The sequence below is a fragment of the Pseudophryne corroboree genome, chromosome 3, assembly GCF_028390025.1.
Source record: "Pseudophryne corroboree isolate aPseCor3 chromosome 3, aPseCor3.hap2, whole genome shotgun sequence".
Taxonomy (NCBI): domain Eukaryota; kingdom Metazoa; phylum Chordata; class Amphibia; order Anura; family Myobatrachidae; genus Pseudophryne; species Pseudophryne corroboree.
In genome coordinates, this window is record NC_086446.1 from 85851952 (window position 1) to 85871397 (window position 19446).

The 19446-nt window shown below is 48.2% G+C and overlaps 1 protein-coding gene across 1 annotated transcript in view; it reads left to right on the top strand.

The window, feature by feature from the left end:
- LOC135057192 (uncharacterized) overlaps window positions 1-19446 on the top strand; it is a 244293-nt gene that overhangs the window by 184510 nt on the left and 40337 nt on the right. The window contains exons 16-19 of the mRNA XM_063963087.1: window positions 14632-14970; window positions 15091-15256; window positions 16312-16763; window positions 18081-18272. Of these exons, the coding sequence (XP_063819157.1) occupies window positions 14632-14970; window positions 15091-15256; window positions 16312-16763; window positions 18081-18272 (1149 nt within the window). The remainder of the gene's footprint in view (window positions 1-14631; window positions 14971-15090; window positions 15257-16311; window positions 16764-18080; window positions 18273-19446) is intronic.

Genomic DNA, 19446 nt, shown 5'->3' on the forward strand with positions numbered 1-19446 from the left:
GGGTGTTGTCCGGCCAGGACAACCGGGTACAGGATATTGTGTCCTAGGGGTACAAACTGGAGTTTGAAGAAACCCCACCTCACCGGTTCTTCAAATCAGGCTTACCAGCTTTTTACTGACAGACAGAAATGTTCTACTGGAAGTCATCCAAAAATTGGAAAAGTCAGAGGTAATTGTTCCAGTTCCACCTCATATGCACAACGTGGGTTACTATTCAAACCTTTTCATGGTACCGAAACCAGATAGTTCTGTCAGACCAATTTTGAACTTGAAATCGCTAAACCCTTATCTAAGGGAGTTCAAATTCAAAATGGAGTCTCTGAGAGCGGTGATCTTAGGTCTGAAGGAGGGGGAGTTTCTGGTATCCCTGGATATCAAGGATGCGTACCTCCAAATTCCGATTTGGCCGCCGCACCAGGCTTATCTCAGGTTTGCACTTTTAGACAGTCACTATCAGTTTCAGGCACTGCCATTCAGGCTCTCGACGGCATAGAGGGTGGTCACCAAGGTGATGGCAGAGATGATGGTTCTTCGCAGACAGGGAGTGAACATAATTCCATACCTGGACGATCTGCTGATAAAGGCGTCATCCAGGGAGAAGCTGTTGCAGTCCATTGCTCTTGCGACTCATCTGCTCAGGGTCCATGGTTGGATCCTGAACCTTCCAAAGTCACATTTGGAACTGATGAGGAGATTGTCTTTCCTGGGGATGATCCTCGACTCGGAAGTGCAGAGGGTGTTTCTACCAGAGGAGAAAACGTTGGTGATACAAACAATGGTCCGGGATGTCCTGAAGCCAGCCCGGGTTTCGGTTCATCAGTGCATTCGCCTTCTGGAGAAGATGGTTGCCTCCTTCGAGGCTTTACAATACGAAAGATTTCATGCTCGATCCTTCCAATTGGATCTCCTGGACAAAATTATCGGGTTCTCATCTACAGATGCACCTGAAGATACGGCTGTCACCGAAAGCAAGGATTTCACTCCTCTGGTGGCTACAAATGTCTCACCTTCTGGAGGGCCGCAGGTTCGGGATTCAGTACTGGATCCTTCTAACCACGGATACAAGTCTCCGAGGCTGGGGCACAGTCACTCAAGGGGAAACATTCCAAGGAAGGTGGTCAAGTCTGGAATCCAGTCTTCTGATAAACATTCTGGAACTAAGAGCCGTATAAACGGTCTTCTCCAAGCGACTCACCTTCTGCGAGATCGACCCATTCAAGTGCAGTCGGACAATGGGGGGTAATTCTGAGTTAATCGCAGCAGCAAGTTTGTTATCAATTGGGCAAAACAATGTGCACTGCAGGGGGAGCAGATATAACATTTGCAGAGAGAGTTAGATTTGGGTGGGTTATTTTGTTTCTGTGCAGGGTAAATACTGGCTGCTTTATTTTTACACTGCAAGTTAGTTTTCAGTTTGAATACACCCCACCCAAATCTAACGATCTCTGCACATGTTATATCTTTCCCCCCTGCAGTGCACATGGTTTTGCCCAATTGCTAACATATTTGCTGCTGCAAATAACTCAGAATTAGGCCCAATGTAACGACAGTGGCCTACATAAACCGTCAAGGCGGAACAAAGAGCAGAGCGGCAATGTCAGAGGTGACAAGAGTCATCCTCTGGGTGGAAAAGCACGCGTTAGCACTGTCAGCAATTTTCATTCCAGGAGTGGACAACTGGGAAGAGGACTTCCTCAGCAGATATGATCTCCATCCAGGAGAGTGGGGCCTCCATCCAGAAGTGTTCACAGAGGTGACAAATCTTTGGGGGGTTCCTCAAATAGACATGATGGCCTCCCGCCTCAACAGAAAATTTCAAAGGTATTGCTCAAGGTCAAGAGACCCACAAGCAGTGGCGGTCGACGCCCTGGTAACTCCGGGGGTGTTCCAGGTGGTGTATGTGTTTCCTCCACTTCCACTAATTTCAAGGATCCTAAAGCTCATAAGGAGAACAAGAGTTCAGGCAATTCTCATTGCTCTGGACTGCCCAAGAAGGGCTTGGTACGCGGATCTTCTGGATCTACTGCCGGAAGAGCCGAGGCCTCTACCTCTTCGGGAGGACCTGCTGCAGCAGGGGTCGTTCGCTTATCAAGACTTACCGCGGCTACGTTTGATGGCATGGAGGTTGAACGCCAGATCTTAGCTCGGAAGAGCATTCCGAACAAGGTTATTCCTACCCTGATACAGGCTAGGAAAGGAGTAACGTCCAAACATTACCATCGCATTTGGAAAAAGTATGTATCTTGGTGCGAGTCCAAGAAGATTCGTGCGGTGGAGTTTCAACTGGGACGTTTTCTCCTCTTCCTGCAAGCAGGTGTGGATTTGGGCCTGCGGTTGGGATCCGTAAAGGTCCAGAATTCGGCCCTATCCATTTTCTTCCAGAAACAATTGGCTTCCCTCCCTGAGGTTCAGACTTTTTTGAAAGGGGTTCTGCACATCCAGCCTCCCTTTGTGCCGCCTATGTCGCCCTAGGATCTTAACGTGGTGTTGCAGTTCCTTCAATCGGATTGGTTCGAACCTTTACTGGAGGTTGAGGTCAAGTCACTTTATTGGCCTTAGCTTGTGCTAGACGTTTGTCGGAGTTGGGGGCTTTGTCTTGTAAGAGCCCCTACTTGATCCTCCATGAAGATAGAGCTGAGCTGTGGACACGTCAGCAGTTCCTTCCGAAGGTTGTGTCGGCATTTCATATCAACCAACCTATTGTTTTTCCAGTTGCTACTGACTCTTTAGTTTCTTCAAAGTCCTTGGATGTTGTAAGGGCTCTGAAAATCTATGTGAAGAGGGCTGCTCGTCACAAGAAATCGGACTCTGTTTGTCCTTTACGATCCCAAGAAGATTGGGTGTCCTGCTTCTAAGCAGACTAACTCTCGCTGGATCAGGTTCACTATCCAGCATGCATATTCTACGGCAGGATTGCCGTGTCCTACATCTGTTAAGGCCCACTCTACTCGCAAGTTGGGTTCTTCCTGGGCGGCTGCCCCGGGTGTCTCTGTTTTACAGCTTTGCCGAGTGACTACTTGGCCTGGGTCGAACACATTTGCTAAGTTCTACAGGTTCGATACTTTGGCCTCTGAGGACCTGAAGTTTGGTCTATCAGTTCTGCAGGAGCCTCCGCGCTCTCCCTCCCGTTCTGGGAGCTTTGTTACATCCCTAAGGTACTAATGTGGACCCCAGCATCCTCTAGGACGTAAGATAAAATAGGATTTTAATTACCTACTGGTAAATTCTTTTCTCGTAGTCCGTAGAGGATGCTAGGCGCCCGTCCATCGCTTTGTGATCCTGCAGTGGTTACTTAGTTCAGTACTGCTTAGTTCTTGGTTAAGTACTGTTTTGTTACTTGGTTAAGTAATCTTGTTCAGCCATTGCTGAGTTTTCAAGCTGGTTAGCTTGATGTGCCTTGTATGTGTGAGCTGGTGTGAATCTCTCCACTATCTGTGTAAAATCCTTCTCTCGAAGTTCTCCGTCTCCTCTGGTACAGTTTCTAGACGGAGTCTGGTAGGAGGGGCATAGAGGGAGGAGCCAGCCCATACTCTCAAACTCTTAAAGTCCCAATGGCTCCTAGTGGACCCGTCTATACCCTATGGTACTAATGTGGACCCCAGCATCCTCTACGGACTACGAGAAAAAGATTTATCGGTAGGTAATTAAAATCCTATTTTAACTGGAGAAGAGGCTAAAACAGGTACTATCTGCTCAAACTTGACCGATACAGCATGATGTATTTGTAGGTACCAAAAGAAGTCAATATTTGGAATATTAAACTCCTCTTGTAATTGTTAAAAATGACTTAAAAATGCCATCCCTATATAGTTGTCCAAGAGAAGACACAATCTTTAGGACCCATATATTATCTTGTGATATTTTATCTAACTCTGGAAGGGCATTATTATCATTATTATACCATAACCATTATACCCGTCTCCTTGCTCAGGGAGGTCAGTTTTTTGTTGGTGCCAGCAAGCTTTTATTTTATTTTTTACACTTGTCTCTGAGTCTGTCAGCACTAGACGTTAATAGATTTCAGCACTACAGGCTCTATCACTCCCCGCCTGCGCTGAAACTCCTGCACAGCCTCTGCCAAGACAGTGACATCACTCTCATCTTTATTACTAACACAGGGATCTGATTGGGGAGGTGAGGGAGTCTGAGAGAGCCACAATGACATCACTCTTATCTCTATTACTAACACAGGGACCTGACTGTGGCGGTGAGGGAGTTTGGAAGTGTCACAGTGACATCACTCTTTTCTCTATTACTATCACAGAGACCTGAATGGTTAGGTAAGGGAGTCTGGGCGAGTCACAGTGACATCGCTCTTATCTCTTTTACTAACACAGGGACCTGACTGGGGCGGTGAGGGAATTTGGAAGTGTCACAGTGTCATCACTCTTATCTCTATTACTAACACAGAGACCTGACAGGAGAGGTGAGGGGTTCTGGGAGAGTTACAGTGATATCACTATTTTCTCCGGCAGGGTCCACAGGTTATCCACAGGATAACATTGGAATATGATGAAGTGACAGCGGATTTGTACCAATCGGTCAAAGCTTTTCGGCCTCCCAGCGTGCTACGGGCCCGTCCATATATCCCCTCCTCCTGGCTCAGACAAATCAGTTTTTTGTTTGGTGCGGCAGGATCCGGACCATGGTAAATGAGCTGCTGGTTTTTAGCAGCCATAAGCTTTCTTATTTTCTTAATATTTTTTTTGAGTGATCTTTCTAAAAAGCTTCTTATACGTACTTTAGAAAGAGTCGCTCCAACAACGCTCCGCCGTGCCACGACAACGCTTACCCATCAGTACAGTTCTGTTTCGGCGGGCGTCTGTGTCGGATATACTAGCAGGTCCAGCAGACGTTACCAGGCCGTGGCAGGAGCACGGGGAGAAGGTAAGGCATTGGTTCTGCTTAGAGGGGGAATACGGACACAGTCGCACTGCTTTGGGAGGAGACTTAGAAATAGTCGCTGACACGGCTGCCACCTCAGGTGCACCAACGCTAGCCATTAGGGATCATAGGCTCCAAGAGTAGTATGAGGCCGCGAACCCTAGGGTTGATCTTAGCAGGGGGGAGTGAGACGCTCTCCTGGTCGCCCCTCCCCCCGGTTCATGACCAGTTCATGTTCACTTGGGCGTCTGTGATCACTATAGGTTTACGGAACGGCGGTGTACACTAATAGCGTCTGGATCCACTCAGCATTCGCAGACGTATTGATCGATCCTGGAAGCGGGGTAAGTCTCCCTGTATCCCACTCTACTGAGTATGGGTTATACAGCACTAAGTCTCTATCTACCTTTTGAGTACGAATAGTTGGATAAGTGCATAATGCATATGAGTCTGATAATATTACTGTGGTTTCTCTTACGTCCTAGAGGATGCTGGGGTCCACATTAGTACCATGGGGTATAAACGGGTCCACTAGGAGCCATTGGCACTTTAAGAGTTTTAGAGTGTGGGCTGGCTCCTCCCTCTATGCCCCTCCTACCAGACTCAGTTTAGAAAATGTGGCCGGCGGAGCCGGTCACAGCTAGGGGAGTCACAGCTAGGGGAGCTCTACAGAGTTTTCTTAGTAAAATGTTGTTTTAGAGTTTTTCGTTTTACAGGGAGGGAGCAGTGTCTGCCCTGCGGGGTCTAAACCACTATCTCAGCTAACTGGACACTGAGCTCCAGAAGGGTCTGATCGTTCTCCGCCACAGGGTACCGCTCGCCCCAGCAGCATGCCAGCCACCCCGTTGCAGAGCCGAAGAATCGGTGGCGAGTGAGACACCGACTCCCCTAGCAAGTGGGGGTCAGTGTGAAGATGGTGGCAACAGGGTAGGAGCGCAGTATTAACTGCGCTCCGGGGATGGCTCAGCGGTACATGGTGCAGCGCTGTGAGCGGCGTCCTGAGCCAGCGCTACACCCTAGCGTGATTGCTGACTTTACTATAATTCTGTCAGTTTTTTTCTTTCTATTCCGATCCTCAATGCTGGTGTATAGCAGGGTAGGGTTGGATTTTTTGTAATTTTAACAAATCTTAAAGTGATTACAGTCACAAATTGTGTAGTACACTGTTTTAAGTGTGGATTTATCATGTCTAAGAGCGGCAAAAGTGAGGAAGATACACTCACAGCAACACCAACACTCATATCATGTTTGTCTTGCAATGCTGGGTTAACCTCTCAGGATCTGGTTCAGGATGGTTGTGTGCAAATTGTTTTAGCTTTCACTAAGGTCTCTTGAATAGTACAAGACAGATACAGGTGCAAGTTGATCCCCCTTGGGCTATGTCTGTACAGACATTGGCCCTCATTTCGAGTTGATCGCTCGCTGACGTTTTTTGCAGCGCAGCGATCAGGTGAAAAACGGCATTTATGCGCATGCGTATGGTACGCAGCGCACATGCGCAAAGTACTTTCACACAAAACTTTGTAGTCTTACACAAGGTCGAGCAACGCTTTTCAGTTGCTCGAGTGTTCGTTGTTTGATTGACAGGAAGTGGGTGTTTCTGGGCGGCAACTCAGAGTTTTCAGGGAGTGTGCTAAAAAATGCAGGCATGCCAGGTAAAAACGCAGGAGTGGCTGGAGAAACGGGGGAGTGGCTGGCCGAACGCAGGGCGTGTTTGTGACGTCAAACTAGGAACTAAACAGACTGCAGTCATCGCAAGCTAGGAGTAAGTATCGAGCCACTCTGAAACTGCATGAAATTTTTTAGTAGCAGAACTGCTAACCTTTCGTTCGCATTTCTGCTAAGCTAAGATACACTCCCAGAGGGCGGCGGCCTAGCGTGCGTACTGCTGCTAAAAGCAGCTAGTGAGCGATCAACTTGGAATGAGGGCCATTATCCAGTATAGCTAAGTGGATAATTCCAACTTCTGTACCAGGAATAGGTTACAAGATTAAGCTTCTCACCTGCGGTTTATCACTTCCAGCAGCAGCCTCTCAAAAGAAACAGACTGAAAAGCCAGTTTTAAGTAAATCTACATCTTCACAGTCTACATATGTTTCAGATGAGGATTCATCGGAGGATGAAGGCTTATTAAGCTCTGGTTCTGCATACGAAGGGTAGGCCTCAGCTCAGTGGACATAGCTGAGTTAAATAAGGCAATGAAAGCCATTCTATCCTTAGAAGAATCAGCAGAACCTGTGTTACAACAGTTAAAACTGAGTTTCCTGGGTCAGATCAGCTGACGGAAATCATGGAAGAGGCCTTGGCTACGCCCAGTAAGAAGTTTAGAATTCCTAGGAAATGGAATTACAGTTATCCTCTTCCAGCTGGGGATTGTTTAAAGAGGGTGGTGGACCCAAAGTAGATATGCATGTTATTCGATTAAAGCGAAAATCTACTTTACCTCTGCCTTCAACATTATTAAATGATGTCACGGATAGGAGAGTGAATGGTTTAAAAAAACATTTTTTTCCCTGGCTGGGGTAGTCATAAGACCAGCCATGACTTCAGCTTGGATGGCAAAAGCAGTGGCTGCCTGGGCTGATGCATTGGAAGGAGATCTTTCAATGTCATCTAGAGAGCAAAAATCCCATGTGGCACATACAGTATAAAACAGGCTGCAATGTTCTTGGAAGAAGCAGCTTTGGATATGTGTACAGTTGCCTCCAGGGCATCAGCTTCAATAGTAGTTGCTCGCAGAGAAGTTTGGCTACATACATGGAAAACTGATTCAGAAACTAAAAAGGTTTTGGAGTCTTTACCTTTCTCTGGAGATATTCTTTTTGGTAAAGAATTGACAGATATTTAGGAGTCAGAAGCAGACTCCAAGAAAGTAAAGTTTCCTTCCACATACAAATTCAAACATAAAGTTCCAGCTTTTCGGCCCTATCGGTCTCAAGAAAAAGCTAAAGGGAAAAGTGATGGCAGGCAGCCCCAATACAACAAGTCTGGTAAGACTAAATAGTATTGGGCTATCAGAGGACCAGTTGCTAAAACAAAATAAGCCATCAGCCTGATGGTGTGAGCCTCCACCTGGGGGATTCCAGGGTGGGGGACCGACTTCTTCAGTTTGCACAGATCTGGCCGCAGTCTACAACAGATGCCTGGGTGCAGGAAGCAGTATCTCTCAATTATGCATTTGCCTTCAAGAAACACCCTCCTCAAAGGTTTTTTTGCACCAGCCCGTCTCGGGTAGAGACGAAGGTCAGGGCTTTGCAAGAGGCAGTTCAGAAATTGCTTTAGTTAGGAGTAGTCATTCCAGTTCCTCCTGCACAACGAGGACAGGGTTTTTACTCCAATCTGTTTCTAGTTCAGAAGCCAATGGGTCATTCCGGCCCATACTCATTCTCAAAGTTCTGAACAAGTACATTTGGGTATCTCGATTTCATATGGAGACTTTATGTTCCATCATTTTGGCCATGAAGCCAGGGGATTATATTGTATCCTTGGATATCCAGGATGCTTACCTACATGTTCGTATAACCCTGTCCCATCAGTGCTATCTCAGGTTCGTTATCCTCCAACAGCATTTTCAGCCAGGCCCTACCTTTTGGGTTAGCCACAGCCCCCCAGAGTATTTACCAAAATTATGGTGGTAATGGCATCTTATTTCCGCCAGCAGGGCATAAGAATTTTTCCATACTTCGACGATCTTTTAATCCTGGCACAGTCTCAGGAATTGCTCCAGTGTCATCTGCAACAGACAGTAACGTGTCTGCAGAAGCACGGGTGGCTCATAAATTGGGCGAAATCATCTCTGGTTCCGTCACTGCGGATTACTCACCTTGGGGGCTGTACTGGATTCTAGCCTTCAAAGAGTATTTTAACCTCTGATCAAGATATTCAAAGTTCAGTCAAGGATTCAGGAGCAGCTACACAGTCAAAGGGTATCCATTCACGCAGCAATGCGTGTGATGGTGTCAACATTCGACATGGTGGAGCATGCTCAGTTCCACTCGAGGCCTCTGCAGCATCTGATCCTTGCTAAATGGAATGGGTTTCATCAGATAATAAAAATGCAGACTATGGTCCTTACGGTGGAAGTAAGGTGGTCGTTAGCCTGGTGGCTACAGACATCCCATCTGGACAAAGGGAGACCCTTTCGGATATCAGATTGGGAAATTCTGACAACAGATGCCAGTCTCCAAGGCTGGGAAGCAGTGTCAGGAAGGTTTTGTTTCCAGGGGCAATGGACCAAGGAAGAAGGTGGCTTGCCAATAAATATATTAGAACTTTGGGCCATATACATGGCACTGATTCAGGCAAAGGACATTCTTCGGGAGAAAACCAGTTCAGATCCGCTCAGACAATGTGACGGCAGTAGCGTTCCTCAACCATCAGGGAGAAACTCGCAGCCAAAAAGCTATGAAGGAGGTAAGTCACACACTAAAGTGTACAGAACTTCATCATCCAGCCTTGTCCGCAGTGTTCTTTCTGGGAGTCCTAAACTGGGAAGCGGATTTTCTCAGTCGACACGCTATTCAGGCAAGCGAATGGGCTCTACACCCGGAGGTCTTCCAGACTCTGGTCGACAAGTGGGGGTTGCCAGAGATAGATCTCATGAAGTCCCGTAAGAACAACAAAGTTCTTGCATACGGGTCAAGAACAAAGGATCCCAGAGCGATCTTTGTGGATGCCCTGTCGGTGAGATGGGACTTTCATCTGGCCTATGTGTTTCCTCCAATCACCTTATTACCCAGGGTGATGAGAAAGATAAAGCAAGGAAAGGGTGCCGTGATACAAATAGCTCTGGTTGGCCCAGAAGACATTGATACACAGATCTGCAGAGAATGTCGATGGATGCTCCATTCTTGTCCCTCAACGTTCAGATCTACTGACGCAAGGTCCTTGTTGTCACAGACATCTGGATTGACTGTCTTTGACAGCGTGGCTCTTGAGACCTCTATCCTGAAGTCAAGAGGATTCTCACAACAGGTAATTCAAACAATGATCAGAGCAAGGAAACCTTCCTCAGCTTGAATTTATCACCGAATATGGCAAACCTATATTCATTGGTGCAGTGAACGGAAAATGGACCCTAGGTCTTTCAGAGTTTCCAGGGTCATAACATTCCTTTAGGCAGGAATGGATAAAGGTATGAAGGTGGCTTCCTTGAGAGTGCAAGTGTCAGCATTGACTGTATGGTTCCAAAAGAAAATTGACAACTTACAGGATGTGCTTACTTTTTTCCAGGGAATGCTGCGCATTCAACCTCCTTTTGTTCCTCCTACAGTGCCTTGGGACTTAAATTTAGTCCCAAAGGCCCTTCAAGTTGCCCCATTTGAACCACTTAATAAAGTGGATCTTAAATGGTTGATCGCTAAAGTTCTCTTTCTACTGGCCATGGCGTCAGCTAGAAGAGTGTCAGATTTAGGGCCATTGTTATGTCGTCCCTCATTTCTGATCTTTTATCCAGATAGAGCGGTTCTCAGAACTAAATCTGGGTATCTTCCCAAGGTGGTGTCTAAATTTCACCTTCACAAAGAAAATGTAATCCCGGCTTTCCATGAACCGGGCCTTTCTGCGGGAGATGCATCGCTGGACGTGGTTCGTGCCTTAAGGATCTACGTGGATCTTACCAGTGCCACCAGAAAGACAGATTCTCTCTTCATTCTCTACAAATTTCACAAGAGAGGATGGTCTGCTGATAAGCAGACAGTGGCGAGGTGGCTTCAGATAACTATTTCAGCAGCATATTCTCACGCTGATCTCCAGTGGCGTAACTAGAAATTTTTCTCCCCCAAGCCCCCATAATTGGCATTCGTAAAGGGAAAAACGTGTGCCGCAGAAAGGGGTGTGGCTTCATTGAAATGGGCGTGGCTTCACATAAGGGGCTGTGGTATTGTAGGAAAAGACTACCTTATACCCCAGTTTTGCAACCTGCACGCCCAGACGTTAGCCACCACAGGAAAGAAAAATAATCCTGATTCATGCCCCTTACATTATTTTTCCTTTTTCCCTCTTCTAGTAATGCCCAGTATACATTATGCCACATACTGCAATGGCCCTAAGACATTATGCCACACACAATAATGCACATGACACAATATGCACACACCATAATGCCCCCGACACATTATGCCACACACCGTAATGCCTGTGGCACATTATGACAGGAATCGCAATGCCCGTTATACATTATGCTACACACTGCAATGCCCCTGATACATTATAGCACATACAATGTCTGTGACACATTATGACACACACCGCAATGACCCTGAGACATTATACCACATACCACAATGCCCGTGATATAGTATACAACACACCGTAATGCTTGACACATTACACACACCGCAATGTCCGTGATACATTATGCCACACACTGCAATGACCCTGAGACATTATACCACATACCACAATGATAGTATACCACACACCGTAATGCCTGTGACACATACCACAATGCCCGTTGTACCCTATGCCACACACCACAATGCCCGTTATACATTATGCCACACTGCAATGCCCCTGAGACATTATACCACATACCACAATGCCCGTGATATAGTATGCCACACACCGTAATGCCTGTGACACATTATGACACACACCGCAATGTCCGTGATACATTATGCCACACACCTTAATGCCCATTACACATTAAGTCCTACAGTAAGGCTTCTAATTACTTTTAAATTACCTGCTTGTTGCCAGGGGTTTTATGCTCTTGGTTCCATGCACGGTGCCAGGGATTTTCATGCTCAGGGTGTCATGCTCGTTGCCAGGGGTTTCATGCACTGGGTGTCATGCTCGTTGCCAGGGGTTTCATGCACTAGGTGTCATGCTCGTTGCTAGGGGGTAGTGCTTGTTGCTAGGGCTGAGCTCCCAGTGTCACATATGCCCCCAGTGCCAGATATTCCCCCACAGTGCCAGGTACTCACATGCCCCCAGTGCCAAATATAGCCCCCCACCCCATGTGCCAGGTACACATATACCCCCCCCAGTGCCACATATGCCCCTTTAGTGCCACATATGCCCCCTCAGGACCACATATGCCCCCCTCCCGCTGTGCCGAATATGCTCCCCCCAGTGTCAGATAAATCTCTCCCCCGCTCCCCCTGCTGTTTTGTGAAGGAGGGACACAGAGGGCACAGCGCGCGCCTCTCCTGTGTCCCTCCTGGTCTCCGGCGGGTCTGTTAAAGGAGTGCCGGTTCGTGAGCCAATCAGAGCTCACGAACGGCACTTCCTTTATTAGACCCGCCGGAGACCCAGGAGGGACAAAGGAGAGGCGCGCGCTGTGCCCCCCGTGTCCCTCCAACACAGCAGCGGAGGGAAGGAGGGAGAGGAGACAGCAGATTGACATGTGGACGCTCATCCACATGTCAATCTGCAATAAATCAGTGGCGGTGCCCCCGCAGCCCCTCGCCCCCAAGCCACCGCGAGGGCTGCGGGAGCAGTAGTTACGCCACTGCTGATCTCCCTGTTCCGGCTAATGTCTCTGCTCACTCTACTCATAAGGTAAGTCCACCATGGTCAGCACAACATGGTGCTTCAGCAGAACAGATATTTAAGGCAGCCACATGTTCTTCCATTAACACATTCATTAGACATTATGCCTTTGATACCTTTGCCTCTCAGGACGCTGAATACAGGCAAAGGATTCTCCTGTCCAATCAGGGGCGTCACCACCACTAATTTGCTTTGGGAAATCCCTGTGGATAACCTGTGGACCCTGCCGGAGAAATATACGTTATGGTAAGAACTTACCGTTGATAATGGTATTTCTCCTAAGTCCACAGGTTCCACAGGGATCCCACCCTGACACACCTGATTTGAGGATCCTTTTACTCATTAACCTCTTCCTTCTTGTACGGAAGGGTGTGCATGTGTGTTCTTCTTGCCTGATTAGGTCTATCTATGATGCTCATGCCTTAAGCTTTGGTAAAACAACTGATTTGTCTGAGCCAGGAGGCGGGAATATATGGACGGGCCTGTTGCATGCTGGGAGGCCAAAAAGCTTTGACTGGTGCAAATCCGCTGTCGCTTCATCATATCCCAATGTTATCTTGTGGATCCTGTGGTCTTAGGAGAAATATCGTTATTAACGGGAAGTTCTTACCATAACGTATATTCCTGTATTACGATCACCGTGACCTAACAGGAGAGTAGAGGGGTTCTTGGAATTTCATTATGAAATCATTCACTGCATTTTTAATCTAAACTTTACTTTGATGATGCTTTTTAGGAGTCTTCATCCCTTGTAATTCTCTGTTTCTGGGATGCACCACAACTCCTGTAGGAAGCATTCAGTAACTGATTTGTATATCAGGAGTATACATGTGGATATAGCTAGTTATATTATTTGTGCTGATTTGATTCTGGGAGCTCCTGTTATGGAAACAATTTTACTATAGTCTTATGGGTGCCCACCCATACACTTGTGCGATTGGCCACGATGCGATATCGAGCTGCGATTTCCCCGGCAGGTAAGGCTGCGATAAATCGCATCTGAAGTGCTTTTTTTGAGCTCATTTCCTGGACACTCCCCTCCACCCATTGTGCTGAGAATACAAGAAAACAGTGAGGTAGTACGCTGCTCTGCTCTGTGATATAAACAAGGTATGCAGGCTACACTACTGCCTCCCCTGCCCACCATTATGTTGGCCCATGCGATCATGCGATAAGAAAAGAAGAAAAAAAAATGGAAATGTTTTAATATATAAATAGTTGCATTATTAAGGTTAAATAAAGTTTGTTTTATTGTCACTGGTGTCAATTATTTCAAATGTATTGCCAAATTGGTGTATAATAATACATTGGTGGGCAGTGGGCCAACATAATGGCGGGCAGATTGAAGGATCTCAATCAGTATTTGAGGGTATTCATGTTCAAGATGAAGTCCCTCCAGTCTGTTATTGCGGGTTTGGAGCAAAACGAGTTTCTGGCGTCCTTAGACATCAAGGATGCATACTTACATGTTCCCATTTGGCCTCCTCATCAGGCTTTTCTCCGGTTCGCGATACAGGATGCTCATTTCCAGTTGCAGGCCCTTCCGTTCGGTCTCTCTTCTGCTCCCAGAGTGTTCACAAAAGTCACGGCGATCATGATGGCCCTACTTCGGGATCAGGGTGTGACGATTGTTCCCTATCTGTACGATCTGCTCATAAAGGTGTGCCCGGCGGAGCCATAGGGGTAGAGGCAGAAGTTCCACAGCCTCAACCCAGTCAGAGGTTAAATCCGCCGCCACTACCACCGCATGACAAGCTCCCCTCCCACCTGGGAGACCACAGGGTGGGAGCTCGTCTGTGGGACTTCAAGGAAGTTTGGGTACGGTCCTGCCCAGATGCTTGGGCCAGGGATCTCATCCCTTGCGGTTACAAGCTCGATTTTCAGACCCGTCCGCCCTGGCGGTTTTTCACTACGGGTTTACCAGTTTCCGACAGAGGAGTTGCCTTGCAGGCAGCGGTCCAGAAGCTTCTAGCCGCAAAGGTACTGATCCCTGTCCCCTCTCAGCATTGGAATCAGCGATATTACTCAAGCCTGTTTCTTGTACCAAAGCCGGACGGCTCGGTCAGGCCAATCCTGAACTTGAAGGATCTCAACCAGTATTTGAGGGTATTCAAGTTCAAGATGGAGTCCCTCCAGTCTGTTATTGCGGGTTTGGAGCAAAACGAGTTTCTGGCGTCCTTAGACATCAAGGATGCATACTTACATGTTCCCATTTGGCCTCCTCATCAGGCTTTTCTCCGGTTCGCGATACAGGATGCTCATTTCCAGTTGCAGGCCCTTCCGTTCGGTCTCTCTTCTGCTCCCAGAGTGTTCACAAAAGTCACGGCGATCATGATGGCCCTACTTCGGGATCAGGGTGTGACGATTGTTCCCTATCTGTACGATCTGCTCATAAAGGCGCGCCCGGCGGAGCTTTTACTTCAGAATATCCGGATAACGCAGGACCTTCTGGTTCGGCGCGGGTGGATCCTGAACTTCCAGAAGTCTCACTTATGCCGCTCACAACGGTTGCTGTTTTTGGGAATGATTCTCGACACGGTCCATCAGAAGGTTTTCCTTCCTCAGGACAAGATCCTGTCTCTGCAGATGCTGGTAAGATCGGTACTTCGACACCGTCGGTTGTCGGTGTATCTGTGCATTCGCCTTCTGGGAAAGATGGTAACGGCGTTCGAAGCTCTTCCGTATGGTCGCTTTCACTCTCGACCGTTTCAGCTGTGTCTTCTACATCAGTGGTCAGGATCTCATCTGTTCCTTCATCAGCGGGTGACGCTATCTCCAAAGGCACGGTCGTCGCTTCTCTGGTGGCTCCAGTCGGCACATCTGTTGGAAGGAAGGAGGTTCGGAGTGTGGGATTGGACTCTTCTCACCACGGACACAAGTCTGTGAGGCTGGGGGGCGGTGACCCTCGAACATCGGTTCCAGGGACGCTGGTCGATCCACAAATCAGCTCTCCCGATAAACATTTTCGAACTGCGGGCGGTATACAACGCCCTACTTCAGGCACATCACCTGCTGCGCAGTTGAGCGGTCAGGGTTCAATCCGACAACGCCACAATGGTAGCAGACATCAACTGTCAGGGCAGCACTCGCAGCCGTACGGCGATGAGGGAGGTCACCAACATACTTCTCTGGGCGGAGGAGTATGCGCTGTCCTTTTCGGCAATATTCATTCCAGGAGTGGAAAATTGGGAAGCCGATTACCTCAGCCGACAGGACATGCACCGGGAGAGTGGTCACTCCATCCCCAGGTGTTTTGTCAGCTTGTCTGCCGGTAGGGAAAACCACAGATCGACCTCATGGCGTCCCACCTGAATTATCAGCTGCCTTTTTATTACGCTTGAACGAGAGACCCGGCAGCGGCGGGCATGGATGCCCTCACGGCTCCTTGGAATTTCCATTATGTTTACCTCTTTCCTCCCTTCCCGCTGTTGCCTCGGGTTCTACAGCGCATCAAGAGAGAAAACGCTCTGGTCCTCCTGGTGGCTCCAGATTGGCCGCGCAGAACTTGGTACTCCACCCGACGCCTGTTGTCAGTAGCCGAGCCTTGGCCCCTGCCACTACGGGACGATCTTCTGCAACAGGGTCCTATTCTTTATCCAGACTTACGCAGGCTAGGTTTGACGGCGTGGCTGTTGAGAAGGCCATCTTGAAAAAGAAGGGGATTCCTCATACGGTTATACCTACTATGCTTCGGGCTAGAAAGTTAGTCACATCGTCTCACTACTACCGTATTTGGAAGGCTTATGTAGCTTGGCCCGCCTTCTCCGTTTTTTGCAGGCGGATTTCTCGGCAGGCTTAAGACTGGGTTCACTAAAGGTGCAGGTGTCGGCTCTTTCGTTTTTTTTTCTCAAAAAAAGTTAGCCTTGCTGCCAGAGGTTCAGACTTTCTTTCAGGGGGTTTTACGAATACAGCCTCCCTTTTGTCCCCCAACAGCACCATGGAACCTCACTCTGGTTCTCGCTTTTCTGCAATCCTCGTTGTTTGAGCCTCTGGAGTCAGTGGAGATGAAATATCTCACCTGGAAGGTGGTTCTTCTCCTGGCTCTCGCTTCGGCTAGACGGGTGTCGGAACTTTCTTGTCGTCCTCCTTACCTGGTGTTTCATGCTGATAGGGCCGAGCTCAGTACTCGCATGTCTTTTCTACCTAAGGTGGTGTCCGATTTTCACATCAATGAGCCACTTGTGGTTCCAGCTCTCTCGGTGGACTCTCCAGATTCAAGATCATTGGATGTAGTCAGAACGCTCAAGATCTGTGTGGATAGGACTAAGGCTATTCGGAAGTCCGATTCCTTATTTGTTCTATACGATGCTACCCGCCATGGTTGGCCGGCTTCTAAGCAGACTTTGTCACGATGGAATCGGCTGACCATCAGACAAGCTTATTTGGTAGCTTCTCGGGAACAATTTCAGCGCACTCTACGCGTTCGGTGGGACCTTTGTGGGTGGCTGCCCGTGGGGTCTCCATTACTTCTTTATGTCGGGCGGCTACTTGGTCTGGCCGACATACGTTTGTCAAATTTTACAGGTTTGACACTTTTGCGGCCTCTGCATCACAGTTTGGCCGAGCGGTTTTACAGGACTCTTAGTGCTCTTCCGCCCATTTTGGGAGCTCTGGGACGTCCCCGTTGTAACTGCGCTCCAGTGTCCCCTAGTGGATGAAGGAGAAATCAGGATTTTGTTACTTACTGAGAAATCCCTTTCTCCGATTCCACAGGGGACACTGGACGCCCACCCAGCGCTGTTTCCTCCTTTTTCGCTTAACGGTTTGCAGATCACTATGTGACTGCTTGTTTGGTTCAGGTTAACCTTTGGTTAGGTTAGATTCCAGGTTGGTTTCATGTTATCCTGGTTTACATGGCGGCGTTAACCTCCTCTACTTTAACGTTAGTTTATTCCAGCTCTCCTCGGGCACAGTTTTACATAGACTGGCTTGGAGGGGGGACATAGTAGGGGAGGAGCTAGCAACAGTGTTTGAGTTTTAAAGTGCCAGCTCCCAGTTACTGCCTACTATTTCTCCATTGTAACTGCGCTCCAGTGTCCCCTGTGGAATCGGAGAAAGGGATTTATTGGTAAGTACCAAAATCCTGATTTTGCACAAAATGTTTTTGCAGGCGCTCTGCTGCACAGGCGTTCGCACTTCTGCAAAGCGAAAATACACTACCCGGTGGGCGGCGACAATGCGTTTGCACGGCTGCTAAAAACTGCTAGCGAGCGAACAACTCGGAATGACCACCCACATTCCATGCGATAAATATTAAGTGCAGCACATAATATCTTGAGATTCGAGATTCAACCAGCGTGCCCGGGCATCACACCGTGGGGACACATGCGATTGACATGCGATCCATGCAATATATCGCACCAATGCAGTCGCAATCGCATGATTGAACCCAATATCGCCCTAGTGTATGGGCACCATTACAGTGTAACTCCCGCTGCTCCTGCCATCTTCAGTGGGCATCTGTTTTGAATCCTCTTTTGTGTCCAGCCCCCACTACAACCATCATCTTGTGGTTTGTCTTACTGTGTTCAAAGCAAATTATACATTTTTGGGGCCATAGAGGAATCACGGATAATGCCTGGAGCCTCAAGATATACACATTTAGGATAGGGTTTTAACTTAATTTTTTTTTTACCCATTTAAATACTCCATATATGTGGATTTTTCATTTACTTTTTATTGATATTTTCCTCAATACACAGGAATACACTGTAGTAAGGAAGACATCCGGTGACCATGCAAAACCAAGTAGCTGTCCCTGTGTGTCAGGAGAACTAAGTAGGACCCATCACCCCATCACGGAGCCTCACTCTCACTCACTGATACATAAGAGAGACAATGAGCAGAAGATCCTGGAACTCACCAACAAGATCATTCAGCTGCTGACTGGAGAGGTGACTGCTGGGAATGGGGCATTATACAGTAACACCAGGGGAGGTGTCTGGGTGATGACTGGAGAGGTGACTGCTGGGAATGGGGCATTATACAGTAACACCAGGGGAGGTGTCTGGGTGATGACTGGAGAGGTGACTGCTGGGAATGGGGCATTATACAGTAACACCAGGGGAGTGTCTGGGTGATGACTGGAGAGGTGACTGCTGGGAATGGGACATTATACAGTAACACCAGGGGAGTGTTTGGGTGATGACTGGAGAGGTGACTGCTGGGAATGGGGCATTATACAGTAACACCAGGGGAGGTGTCTGGGTGATGACTGGAGAGGTGACTGCTGGGAATGGGGCATTATACAGTAACACCAGGGGAGGTGTCTGGGTGATGACTGGAGAGGTGACTGCTGGGAATGGGACATTATACAGTAACACCAGGGGAAATGTCTGGGTGATGACTGGAGAGGTGACTGCTGGGAATGGGGCATTATACAGTAACACCAGGGGAGGTCTCTGGGTGATGACTGGAGAGGTGACTGCTGGGAATGGGGCATTATACAGTAACACCAGGGGAGGTGTCTGGGTGATGACTGGAGAGGTGACTGCTGGGAATGGGGCATTATACAGTAACACCAGGGGAGGTCTCTGGGTGATGACTGGAGAGGTGACTGCTGGGAATGGGACATTATACAGTAACACCAGGGGCTGTGTCTGGGTGATGACTGGAGAGGTGACTGCTGGGAATGGGGCATTATACAGTAACACCAGGGGAGGTGTCTGGGTGATGACTGGAGAGGTGACTGCTGGGAATGGGGCTTTATACAGTAACACCAGGGGAGGTGTCTGGGTGATGACTGGAGAGGTGACTGCTGGGAATGGGACATTATACAGTAACACCAGGGGAGGTGTCTGGGTGATGACTGGAGAGGTGACTGCTGGGAATGGGGCATTATACAGTAACACCAGGGGAGGTGTCTGGGTGATGACTGGAGAGGTGACTGTTGGGAATGGGGCATTATACAGTAACACCAGGGGAGGTGTCTGGGTGATGACTGGAGAGGTGACTGCTGGGAATGGGGCATTATACAGTAACACCAGGGGAGGTGTCTGGGTGATGACTAGAGAGGTGACTGCTGGGAATGGGGCATTATACAGTAACACCAGGGGAGGTGTCTGGGTG